Source organism: Pelobates fuscus, chromosome 3, assembly GCF_036172605.1.
Source record: "Pelobates fuscus isolate aPelFus1 chromosome 3, aPelFus1.pri, whole genome shotgun sequence".
In the NCBI taxonomy this organism is placed as follows: Eukaryota; Metazoa; Chordata; class Amphibia; order Anura; family Pelobatidae; genus Pelobates; species Pelobates fuscus.
Genome location: NC_086319.1, coordinates 10,286,602 through 10,299,756, shown reverse-complemented (window position 1 = coordinate 10,299,756; position 13,155 = coordinate 10,286,602). Strand labels below are relative to the sequence as shown.

Here is a 13,155-nt window from a genome sequence, read left to right as displayed (position 1 = left end):
GTAACTTATACCGTTGCTTTGTAATATAGTGTGTAGATTCTGGCATTGTATTGCAGACAGTTAAAATTAGTTTTTTGGGGACATTGCAGGCCTGTCGCTGCAGACACAGATTTAACACTTTGTTTTCGTGCTGTTTGCTCAGGTCCAGTTATTGGTGTCAACTCAGGATGTAGATAACTACAAGCAAATCAAAGCAGATCTGGACCAATTACGGCTGACGGTGGAGAAATCTGAACTTTGGGTTGAAAAGAGCAACAGTTACGAGAGTGAAGAGATGGGAGACGGCCAGGCCAAAGATGGGAAGGAGCAAATTAATGAGGTATGTTGAACATTTTTATTTTACGATTTAATTTTATTCATTAGCTGATTAAACAAAGGTCTGAAAATGGCAGAGACTTTGAAACCTGCCCTGCTCCCCACAATGTGTGACTAGTACAATTAGCAGTGAGCATATATCACCCGTTCCCTATCTAAATAGTCTCTTAAAGTTAACAAATTATTAAAATGCTATTAACACCAAAATTGCTTCATTAGGCTAAAGTTGTTTTGGTGTGGGCTATAGTATCCCTTTAATGGCTATGCTATGCATTCTTTCTGTGTTAATTGGCCCTCATAAATTTTGTATGCAGAGCCGTCAGATGCTTGAACCCCTTGATGCAGAACAAGGCTCCGTTCTATACGGAGATGAACATTTGATCTATACCCCAGTACCAGGCAAACTGCATGTAAAGGTGCAGCTCATCCGGGCCCAAATAACATTTCAAGCCAGCTGAAATGTAAAATTCACTGTGAATTTACAATAATTCCCACGTCGGGAATAACCTTGTTTGTTATTAAAACAAAATAAATCGGGGGCGGAGCCAAGCAGCACACGGAGCCAGACGCCATTTCCCTGAGCTCCGAGCACGCCACCAAATAAAGCGACAAAATCCCCGTAACCGAGAGCCTGACCGGCGAAAAAACCTTACCATCTCACAGGGGAAGCGGTCCCGAGCAGGCAGATGCCATTCATTTTCCCCACGAGTGGCAAAAACCGACGGCGGGGAAACAGGGCCTACAGCGCGGGAATACACTGGAGGTAACTTGCAAACGGCAAACAGACAACAACCCCAGACAACAAAAGAACCAGACATGGTGCGCAAAAAGCCCACTCCACCTACCCCAAAATACGGGCAAGACATCGGCCAGATGCTGGCAGCCCCTGCACGCACAAGAGGTATGACAGCTACACAGCCAGAGACTACCCCAACGCCACCCAATAGTAATACCTGAGGCCCCATCCACAGCAAACGGAACAGCCCCATCCACAAAGCAGGACATTCACAATTTACTTATACACTTCCAAAACATGTTTTCAGCAGAGCTGAATGTGGTCAAGACAGAGGTGCAGGCAGTGGCTGACAGGGAACAGGCTACTGAGGAGGACATACAGGATCTCAATCAAGAGATGACTACCCTTAATGAATCTGTCCAGCAACTAAGAGCATTACATACCTCACTATCCACGCGAGTGGACTACTTGGATGACAGAGGAAGGCAACGTAACCTAAAAATCCGAGGGGTAGCAGACTCGCTCCCCTCGGAAGAAATTCCCCACTTCATAAGGCGTTTGGCAGCAACCATCTTACCTGCGAAATCCGCCAAACAATTCGCCTTCGACGGTGCATACCGCATCACAAAATCCTCACAAGCGCCCAGCACGGCACCTAGAGATATAATCCTGTGCTGTCAAACCGTTGCAGATAAGCAAAGGCTCCTCACGGCACTTAGAGGGAAAACCCCGCTCCACTTTGAAACACACAACATTACCCTTTTCCAAGACCTCAGCAGGCCCACTCTATTGTGGAGAAAATCGATGAAGCCCATAACTGCAGCTCTAGAAACTGCGGGACTAGCCTACCGCTGGACTTACCCGAGACCCCTCACAGTTTTTCGAGAGGGAAAGGCCCTGCGAGCAACAAGCCCCACATAGGGACCGGTCTTCCTTCAGTCCCTGGGCATAACGGAAGCAACCCCATCGACGAGCCCCAATCACCAATGGGACGTAACGGCAATCACTCCCTTTGTGCCAGGGAACGATCGGGGACTCACTGACTTAAGTACCTAAAGTCTGGAAAAGAACCAACTGTTTCTGTTTTAGTTTTATCTTATGCTTTTATACATTACCTAGGTTTGACCTTGTTACCTACACGTGCATACCTATGCCTAGATACAACTGATCACCATACAACCGCCACACGGCGGTCCACCAAGTGCTGCTATAGCGACACAAACACCCCCCCAATAGATAGATAGCTCTCAACGCTCCAAAAGATTATATATATAGGGGGTTTAAAGCTCACAATATCCCCCTCCCCCCCTATAGCCTCATGGGTTAGAGGCCACACAACACCCGGGAGACACACTAATGCCACGGACACATAGACTCATGTTTCCTAGCCTACACAAAGAAAAAGACGGACACTTCGACTATCCACCACCAAGCTCCTGGGCACCACTCATTTACCGATAGTTATCACTTAAACAAAAAATAGGTGAACACACTAGACATCATTGTTTGCAAATACTGCACATGCTTATATATTGTGATGCAATGAGACTGCTGTATTGTCATATATCACCTGCCAAAATAAAGAATTAAAAAAATCAAAATAAACCAAAAAGTTTAGATACGTAGGCTGTGACGGCCTTCGATGCATTATGCAATCCCACAATGCACTCTGCCGTGAGTGCGTTCTCTTTGCTTCCATTATAATCACTTGAACCTCAGTGCATGCGAATTATCGTTGAGTACTTCCATGTAATGTCTGTGCTTTAAAATCCCACGTTTTTATTATCTGTAAACCCAGCAAACTCTTGTCTGTGTGACTGAATTGCCCACGTATTGTGTTTTACGTGATTCAAATAACTGCGTTTTGGAAAGAGACATTGTACAAAAACACGATTCACCCTAACTTTAACCTCGATTCCATAGCGACCCTCCTAGTGACGACCTTTGCAGATATCTTATAAGTGTTTTGCAAAATCCGTTCCCCATTTCGCCTTGTCAGCCCACGGGATAGATAGCATGGGCATTGTAATATAAAAGCTTTTGGAGTACACAAGGTTTAGACAGGATTGTTAAAGGAAGCTGCTATACAACAAATAGTCAGAGATATGATCTGATTAAACTAAAGGATCTCAGGAACAGATGAAGATTGAAATGGCCCTTGTGTGCTCTTTCAAAGTGCTCTAGTGACGTATGCATGCTCTCACTGCTCTTTTTAAGGGATTTAAATAAACTGCTTTATCTAAGCAGCAAAAGAAAACTATAGAAATAAATAGTTGGTGTTTTAATTCTAATGATGCAGAGTGTCTGAGTATGTGTTGTAAGGATTTAATTGTAAACTAAAGGGAATTTCAAAATGTCAGTCAAAAAAAGCCCAGCTGGAAACTTATCTCCGTTAATTCTCAGAAATTCACACTTTATTAGAGAATACGCTATAGCAGCACTGTGGATCCCCAGCAGTCAGCTAGTGTGTAGCTCTTAGAGAGTTTATATTGATGACTATATCGGCCATTAGCGGTCAGTGGGGTAAGTATGGATTACTGTAACCCTCTCCTGATTGGTCTTCCCAAAAGCCGTACTGCACCCCTACAGTCCGTAATGAACGCTGCTGCTAGACTGATTTTCCTCTCTAGTCGTTTCTCTCACACCTCACCCCTCTGCCAGTCCTTACATTGGCTTCCTGTATGCTATAGGAGTCAATTCAAGGTACTAACTCACACCTATAAAGCACTGAACAACTCTAGCCCCTCTTATATCTCCTCACAGATCCATAGGTATGTCCCTTCTCGGTCTCTCCGCTCTGCCTGTGACCACCTCCTGTCCGTTGTCCGCACTCGTACAGCCAACTCGCGCTTGCAGGACTTCTCGCGGGCGGCTCCCTTCCTATGGAATAGCCTGCCTACCGCCATCAGACTCTCCCCTAGTCTTACATCTTTTAAGAAGTGCCTTAAAACCCATCTCTTTAGGAAAGCTTATGGCCTCCAAGACTAACCAATACCTCACATACCTGTCTCTTGCCCTCTCCTAAAGGGCAGCCCACCTTATTTGACTGCAAATTCCTGTCCTAATGTGTTTTACACCCACCTCCTATAGAATGTAAGCTTGATCGAGCAGGGTCCTCTTCAACCTATTGTTTCCTGTAAGTTTATTTGTAATTGTCCTATTTATAGTTTAATCCCCTCTCATAATATTGTAAAGCGCTACGGAATCTGTTGGCGCTATATAAATTGCAATAATAATAATAATAATAATAAGTAGGTATTCACGCCTCCCCTGCCTGTGAATATACTCAGTGCTCTTATTGTAGGAGTGCGGTTTTACTAGCTGATCGGAGTGCTACAATATAATGAACCAGCTCTAGACCCTTAAAGCCCCCGACCCCATTGTGACAGTGGCTGGTACTCAATGTTTTCTTTCTTATACGAAGAGTACAGAGGATCTGTTTGACTTCCCGTCACTGTAGGGGTTAATAGTAGCTTGTATCACCTGCAGAGAGTGTAGAAATCTGATTGTCACCTGCTAGCCCTCACTCAACAAAAACACCGGCAGTTAGTACTTCAGAGTCTAACAGATTTACTGGGCGAGAGATCAAGAAAAAGTTCCTATCTCCTCCTCCTCGTGGATGCAGGGACCCTTCAAATGATAATTATGTTATATAATATAATGGTCTCCTCACTTCACGGTCAGCAGTGTATAAATGGTTTAGTACACGATTGCAATTAATCTGTATTGATTTGCAGTGGCAAGTTACTTTTAGCACACCCCTCAGAATTATGACGTATAATTTCAGGACAGAGGATAGGCCTAAGTGGGTGAACGGGTCCATGACGCAATAAGGAAGGGACTGGATTAGAAGGCTCAGACCTCTCCCCCTGAAGTGTCCTGTGTGTTGAATAAATGCCCTGTAAACCCTTTGCATTAAATGGTGCGCTTGCGGCAGTTAACCCCCTGGCATCCCCAGAAGCCAGACACAGGGAAACAAACCTGGGTTTTGCAGGACAGGAACCCGTAATCGAGAGTAGGGTCTTTGTGATGCATACTTTTACTCCAGGCTAGTAGCATAGGCTTTGTTGGATTTTTTTTTTTTATTATTGAGCACAGTATACGTGAAAGTTAGTTATTTTTATAAAATATCCCTCTGTCTAACATGGCAGTTTTGCGTCAATCCGTGCTCTCGTCACTTGATATCGTATAGGAATCTCAGTGTTCCGTCTCGCGGCCCCAAGCCTGCAATTACATGTTGAAGGGAATTGTGAGTGTTTTAAAGGGTGCTGTGCTTCCTACGAGGTAATTAGGACCTCTGAGAGGCTATTTGGGAAGAAAGGTGATAAATAACTCACGGGGCATCATGAAATGATGGAAGACCTGTGGGACTCTGTGCTAAATCGTGGCGGCACACATCCCCTCTGACTCCCTGCCAAATACTCGTTTCAAACACGTCCTCCCAGCAGCGGACAAGGAACGACACCTGTTCTAGATTCAGTGGAGTTCGTATAATAAATGAGGTTATAATTTAACATTTTCTTTGAGAGGGGAAAATATCATTTCGATGTTCTGCCACCTTCTATAACAACACTTTCTGTACTTTATGTGGGACAGAATAATCAATTCATTCCAAATCTGCACCTGCGACCCGATTCCTGTCGCTGTGTTGTTTTCTGACATTATAGGTTATTAATGGTTAATCCAACAAAAAATAGTTTTTTTAAAGAAAAGAGTAATCCATGATATTATCCTGGTCACTTCCCCCCCCCCCCCCTCCCCTCCCAAAAAAAAACCCCAAACAAACAAACAGGATGTAACGGATCGCCTGGCACCCCGACTGAGTACCTCCGTTAATGGATGCTCCTAGTGCTTCCTGAGGACTCCAAGCACTCTGGCCAGGCCCGGACTGGCCATCGGGCATACCGGGCAAATGCCCGGTGTGCCGCCATGGCCGTGGGGCCGAGGCCGGCAGGGGAGATCACAGGATCTCCCCTGCCAGTCTCTGCAGGGCCAGCGCTACCCGAGTGCCGGCCCTGCTGTGTGCTTCCATGGGCCGGTGGGGAGATCACAGGATCTCCCCTGCCAGTCTCTGCAGGGCCAGCGCTACCCGAGTGCCGGCCCTGCTGTGTGCTTCCATGGGCCGGTGGGGAGATCAAAGATCTCCCTCACCGGCCCAGAGACACTGACAGGCGGCCGCTGGCAGGAGAGGGAGTGAGGGAGGGAGGCAGACGAGAGGACCCGCGGAGCTCTAACCAGCAGCTCCGCCGGGTCCTCTCGCGAGGTCTGAGCGTTGCCGCGGTTACCGCGGCAACGCTCAGATCTCGCGAGAGTGAACTATAGCCTTCAGGCTAAAGTTCACTCTCACCACTGGACCACCAGGGAAGGAAGCTGCACGGCACCCTCCCACCCCCCAGCCCCAGGCAGAACGGATCCCCCTCTCCTCACAGGCAGAACAGCTCCCCCCCTCCTTCCAGGCTAAAAGGTAAGAAGGGAGGAGGGGGGGATATAACTTTTTTTTTTTTTAATTAATAAAAAATATATATTTAAATGTAAATAAAATATACATTCACATTCACACACACAGCACACAGACACACACAGCACCCTCAGACACACACAGCACCCTCAGACACACACAGCACCCAGACACACACAGCACCCAGACACACACAGCACCCAGACACACACAGCACCCCCAGACACACACAGCACCCCCAGACACACACAGCACCCCCAGACACACACACAGCACCCCCACACACACACACAGCACCCCCAGACACACACACAGCACCCTCAGACACACACACAGCACCCTCAGACAAACACAGCACCCCCAGGCACACACACAACACCAGCACCCCCAGACACACACAGCACCCTCAGACACACACAGCACCCTCAGACACACACAGCACCCCCAGGCACACACACAGCACCCCCAGACACACACACAGCACCCCCAGACACACACACAGCACCCCCAGACACACACACAGCACCCTCAGACACACACACAGCACCCAAACATACACAGCGCACTCAGACACACACACAGCGCACTCAGACACACACACAGCACCCTCAGACACACACACAGCACCCTCAGACACACACAGCACCCCTAGACACACACAGCACCCTCAGACACACACACAGCACCCTCAGACACACACAGCACCCTCAGACACACACACAGCACCCCCAGACACACACAGCACCCCCAGACACACACAGCACCCTCAGACACACACAGCACCCTCAGACACACACAGCACCCCCAGACACACACAGCACCCCCAGACACACACAGCACCCTCAGACAAACACAGCACCCCCAAACACACACAGCACCCCCAAACACACACAGCACCCCCAGACACACACACAGCACCCTCAGACACACACAGCACCCTCAGACACACACAGCACCCAAACATACACAGTGCACTCAAACACACACAGCGCACTCAAACACACACAGCACCCTCACACACACACACACAGCACCCAAACACACAGCACCCTCAGACACACACAGCACCCTCGCTCACACATATACAGCACACTCCCACACACATATATATATATATATATATATATATATATATAAATAAATAAAATAACCCTCAGTGAGTTAACAGACAAAGAAAATTAGAAACCTAGAATGTGACGGCACATAAAAACACCCTCACACAAAGCACCCCTCTTACATACACACACACTGCGCCCCTCACGCATACAATATGTCCAAATATATATATATATATATATATATATACACACACACACACTAAAGCACCCCTCACACTGCACCACTACACACATTACGCTCCAGATACACGCTAGATCCCTTACCCTATATGCACTCTTAATCCTCTACACACACACACAATCTCCTATACACACTCTGGGTCCTTTACACAGTAGATCTCCTACACACACACTACATTCCTTGTCAGCAAACACATACAACATTCTCTAAACACACCCTCTCTACAACCCCTACACACACTACGTCACCTATACACACACACTTCAACCCATATGCACACACTCGCTACATCCCCTATAACACTATGCTCCCTATACACAAACTCTCTACAGCCCCTAGCCACACATATTACACCACAAACACAAATGAAATTGATCTATTTACACAATACCACACCACACTCTACACACACGCAATCCCACAAGCAGGCTCCATACACATGCACCATACACTTTTCTGGCCCTTTTGTCCTCTGGTATCCCACTTGTGGAGACACCAGAGACAATTTAAAAGCAAACTCAGCGCAAGCATGTTATTAAATTTGCTTGCGCTGCGCAGAACAAATTCAGGGCCTTTTTCTAATGCCAGAGCTCCTCAGCGGGGCTCTGCGCATTGAACTAACATGCTCACTTTGAGAGGGGCTGTGCTTGTCATTAGTGATGACAAAACACACCCTCTCTGGCCCCGCCCCCTTCTTAGGGGGCCGCTCTGATTGAAAAATGCCCGGGCCTAATTTTTTTCCCAGTCCGGCCCTGACTCTGGCAGACACCACAATCACCGAATCCGAGAAACCTTTAAATTCTCCCAAGCATATGAATGCTGTAGACCATTGAATAGGAACCATACAAATAGGCTTGCACTCCTAGCAGTCAACTGGAACAGCATGCAATAAATCCTTCCCCCAATAATGAGACGACACATCACTTTGAGGGTTAAACAGGAACTCTGGACTGGCTCATCCAGCCTTACCATTGTACACATACAGGCCACACCCAGGGGGAGGCATAAAATAACCAATCACATACATGGTTCAGCCCACACATCTCCTCCCCTTAGATAACACTTAACCCAATTATACAGTACACACTTTTCCCCAATTCCTGGATGTACCCCAAATACATATGATACACCCCTAAAACAGATCCCCTGATAGCCCTGATCTGGGTGAGCAACATACTCAAAAATCACCCAGATCAGACCAGGGGTTCGGGAGTTATGAGCAGGCAAAGTTTTGACCGACCGCATGGGTAAAGTATCCGAAAACAGTTCCATGTATTTTGGCCCTGCGGTCGGTCACAGAAAAGTGAATGAAACAGACGAATTGCCTGGGTTATAGAGACTAAGGGGAATTCGCATGAATCCCCTAGTTCGTGAGTTTCTTTCTACCGAACGGCGGGCCGTTCGGTAGTTTCCCCACGAAATCCTGGAAGTCTGGAGGTCTCAGCGGTGCTTGCCTAGTCGAGTGTCCGTTTTCAGTTCCAGACACTCGGCGGCAAAACACCGCTGTTCGGTAGTTTAAGATAGCCGCCACGTGTTCGGCTCCCGAATGGCGGCCACCCAGAGGACACAGACCACACTGCACTGATTGCCAATTACCCGTTTGCAACATTGTTGCAAACGGTAATTGGAGGCACACTCATTCTGGTGGTTCGGTAGTTTCACTCAATATACTGAATGGAGTGATTCTACCGAACAATCAGTGGAATGCTGCATACAAATCACCCAGGATAAACTCAACACATAAATACATATATAATATTGCAGGCAGTACACTAGAGTATGCTTCACAGTCTTAAATGGACAGTAGTCCCAAAAGTCCCAATGTGTCCATAGATGCTGTTAAAAGGGCCAGTAGCAGCAATATACAGTATAACAAGCCCAAATATAAATCTTTAAATGTACCAGTTTTCCAGGGGCCATAGTCAGCGGGTAAGAGGCAGGCAGCCAGACCCCTCCAATGTCCAGTGGCGAGGTGGGTTCCGCCACACAGGAAAATACAATAAAATCTCTAGAACTCATCTCATTTTGACAGTTCTTCCTCTGCGCAATTCTCGTCCTGCTGATGTCACTCCTCCATGGATAGGGAGGGAAGTCAGGGAAGGTTGAAAGAAGGCCAGTGATAGCACCACGTGCAGGGGGGACAACAAATATACACAGAATTCGCATTAGCTAGCCTCAAACTCTTCCAGGCTAGCTCTTGACGCCACAATGACACTGGCGGGGTGGAGTCACATGTCAGACAGTTACTGATCCATTGTTCTCATTTAAATCAGTCAGTATGCCTGAAATACATCTCTGGCAGCTGAGGGTTAAACTCTGTGCATAGTTGTAAAGCGCTACAGAATTTGTTGGCACTATATAAATATAATAATAATAGTTTCATGGCAAAACGCTGCACATAAAGACTGCAGGTGCGTCTTCATATCACTGAAGTGGTTATGGTGCATGGAGCCGCTTTAATACCTTAATCTGGGTACACGGGTGTCACACAGGTGAGCCAATCACTGCTTCTAGTGTTCTTTAGAAATCTCTCTCTGGGGAAAGGTTCTAGTTTTGTTGCCAGCTTTGTGTTCTGGGTTTTGGACTTGCTTTTCAGATGTTTGTTTTGGCTTATTGTCATATTGTTTGTTCTCCTGTTTTATCTATTGTGGCTAGTGATTTGAATAATCTCTCCTTGTCATACGTTTTATGGGAATCTACCTGTACTTTTGGTTTAGTCTGACGTTCTGGTGACTCTAAAATGAACTCGGGTGAATGTAACTGCCCGGCACAGAGCGTTAGATTGCTCCTCTGATATCAGAATGCTGGGTGCAGTGCCACCTCTGTTTGTAGTGTGCAGAGCATTCCCCCTGTCCAGTAATGAATGTCGGCATGGCATTGACATGGGCGGGGGGTCATTCTGCTTATAATACTTCAGGGACGGACCCCTAGGATTATCTTCTGCTCCACCCCTGAGCAAGTGATACGGGGCTATGCACCTTGAAACTGATCCTGCACTGAGCAGCAGACACTTTGTCCCATACTGCTGGGTATTCCACAATATGGGCTTCATTAAACACATTGTATGATCATTTATAAAGCTTTGAAGCGTAATGGTTACTGCAACATAACACAGGAAATGGATTTGATGCTATAATTATTTAAATCCAAGCAGACTAGAAATTCCCTTTAAATCGTACACTTTTGGGTAATAGGTCCAGAGATAAATTTCTAGTCTAATGTGGATGTCTTAAATTATGTTTTTTCCCCCTTTTAGGAACCGAACATTTTGGGTCCAATTCAGGATGGAACTAAGAAGCCTCAAATTGACAGCAATAAAGCAAATAACTATAATATTGTGAAGGAGGTAATGAATCCCTGTACCCCGTGATCTACCCGCAGGTTTATATGTTCTCTCCGCTGCTCTATCAAGGACTGATCTGCCCCCCAATGCACACCATGGAGGAAAACGCACAGGCAGCACACTCTGAATGATGCAAATGGGGGGGGGGGGGGGGGATTCAGAAAATAGTTTTAGGGGTTACTGCAATCCCGGTTCAGTTCAGTTTAGGATATTGAGGTGACAGTTCCTTTTTTCCATAATCAATAATGGACGTCAGATTATCAATACTATGGATGATTTTCATTTTACATTTTAAAAAGGGAAGTTTATATGAAACCCCTCCAAATGGAAAGTTTGAAATCTGTGATTAAACGTGCCTTACCTAGAAAAGCATCAAGTCCTGTCTGAAACTGCGTTTTGATGACGTCACAGAGAATTCATTTCAGACACGGCCGACTTATTCTGAATTCTGACACCTACAATGGTGACTCACTGTAAGCTTGCTATAGAGAGCACAGAAGACAACCTGTTAGAGAGAGAGAGAGAGAATTTTACTAATGGTGTATTAGAATTCAATGGTTAGCGACTGTTTACAACCAGATATAAAATGCTGACTGTTTTAAATCACGGTCACAGGAATTATTGTCAAACCTGACATTAACCGAAATAACACAGTATTTTATTATAAGCGACCTGGAACATGTTTTTCATAACATTTTAGGGGGAAACACACATTTGTATTAATGAAGAGCAGTTTTGGAGCAATGTTCTAACGTGGAGCAGTCACCATGGAAACCATTGGACTGTTCCAGCCAATTGCTCCACTTTAGATACATTATAATAAACAGACTATTTCTGGGCCGTATTTCACCCACACCGTGTTCAGTTAATTAAAGAAGACTTTTAAGGCTGATTTATTTTACATGTGATTTTGTCTTCGGAATTCCTGATATGAATTATGGGGGATAACGCGTTAAGATTTAATTAATCACATTTCACATCACACCAAGTCGCCTTTTGGGCATCATGTGTATTAGTGACTGGTGAGAGCCTGAGATTAAATAATTTTCTGCTTTATATCCCTATTCCAATGCATTTTTTTGTGTGTTTTTCAGATTTTGATCAGACTCAGTAAGTTGTGTGCGCTGAGTAAAAAAGGGCGAAACCAACAGCAGCGGCTTCTGAAAAATATGGGGGCCCATTCCGTGGTTCTGGATCTACTTCAGATCCCATATGAAAAGGTCAGTGTGGGGGCCTTATAATAACCTGCCGTACTAATCTGTCATTTAACGGATGAAGTGACAGCTTCCCTTTAAATCTATAATGGGGGGTGGTGGATGTCACAATGAGTTCCCCGTTTAACCCTGTGTAACCAAATGAAAAGATCCCTATAATGGTACGTACACGATGCTGCTGTTAATATGTTTATCCATTAAGACGTCACTATTCATTTCCTATAGACGGACGAAAAAATGAACGAAATTATGACCCTGGCCCACGTATTCTTACAGAACTTCTGCCGTGGCAACCCTCAAAATCAGATCCTTCTTCATAAAAACCTCAATCTCTTTCTGACCCCGGGGGTAAGTGATTTCTAAAGTCCCTCATCTCATGTTTACATAGAAATCTGCCAAACGTAATCAGCGTGACTCTCTGTGGGCTTCTGTACGGCAAAAATAATGGTAAATGTTTCAACCACAGACTTTATCAAAAAATGAAACTTTTACTTTCAGCTCCTGGAAGCCGAGACCATGCGCAATATCTTTATTAACAATTACCACCTGTGCAACGAGATCAGCGACCGCGTTGTGCAACATTTCGTGCACTGCATAGAGACCCATGGCAGGCACGTGGAATACCTGCGCTTCTTACAGACCATTGTGAAAGCGGACGGGAAGTACGTAAAGAAGTGTCAAGATGTTGTGATGACTGAGGTAAGCGTTGTTGATTGGGCCATGATCACTGGGGAGGGGGAACTGTGTCCTCTCTTCTACTCACTGTGCCTCCATGCCCACCCTCAATGCC

General features: G+C 45.9%; 1 protein-coding gene across 1 annotated transcript in view; it reads left to right on the top strand.

Moving 5' to 3' along the window:
• ITPR2 (inositol 1,4,5-trisphosphate receptor type 2) overlaps positions 1-13,155 on the top strand; it is a 327,302-nt gene that overhangs the window by 163,541 nt on the left and 150,606 nt on the right. The window contains exons 26-30 of the mRNA XM_063446689.1: positions 143-319; positions 11,065-11,154; positions 12,246-12,371; positions 12,591-12,713; positions 12,864-13,064. Of these exons, the coding sequence (XP_063302759.1) occupies positions 143-319; positions 11,065-11,154; positions 12,246-12,371; positions 12,591-12,713; positions 12,864-13,064 (717 nt within the window). The remainder of the gene's footprint in view (positions 1-142; positions 320-11,064; positions 11,155-12,245; positions 12,372-12,590; positions 12,714-12,863; positions 13,065-13,155) is intronic.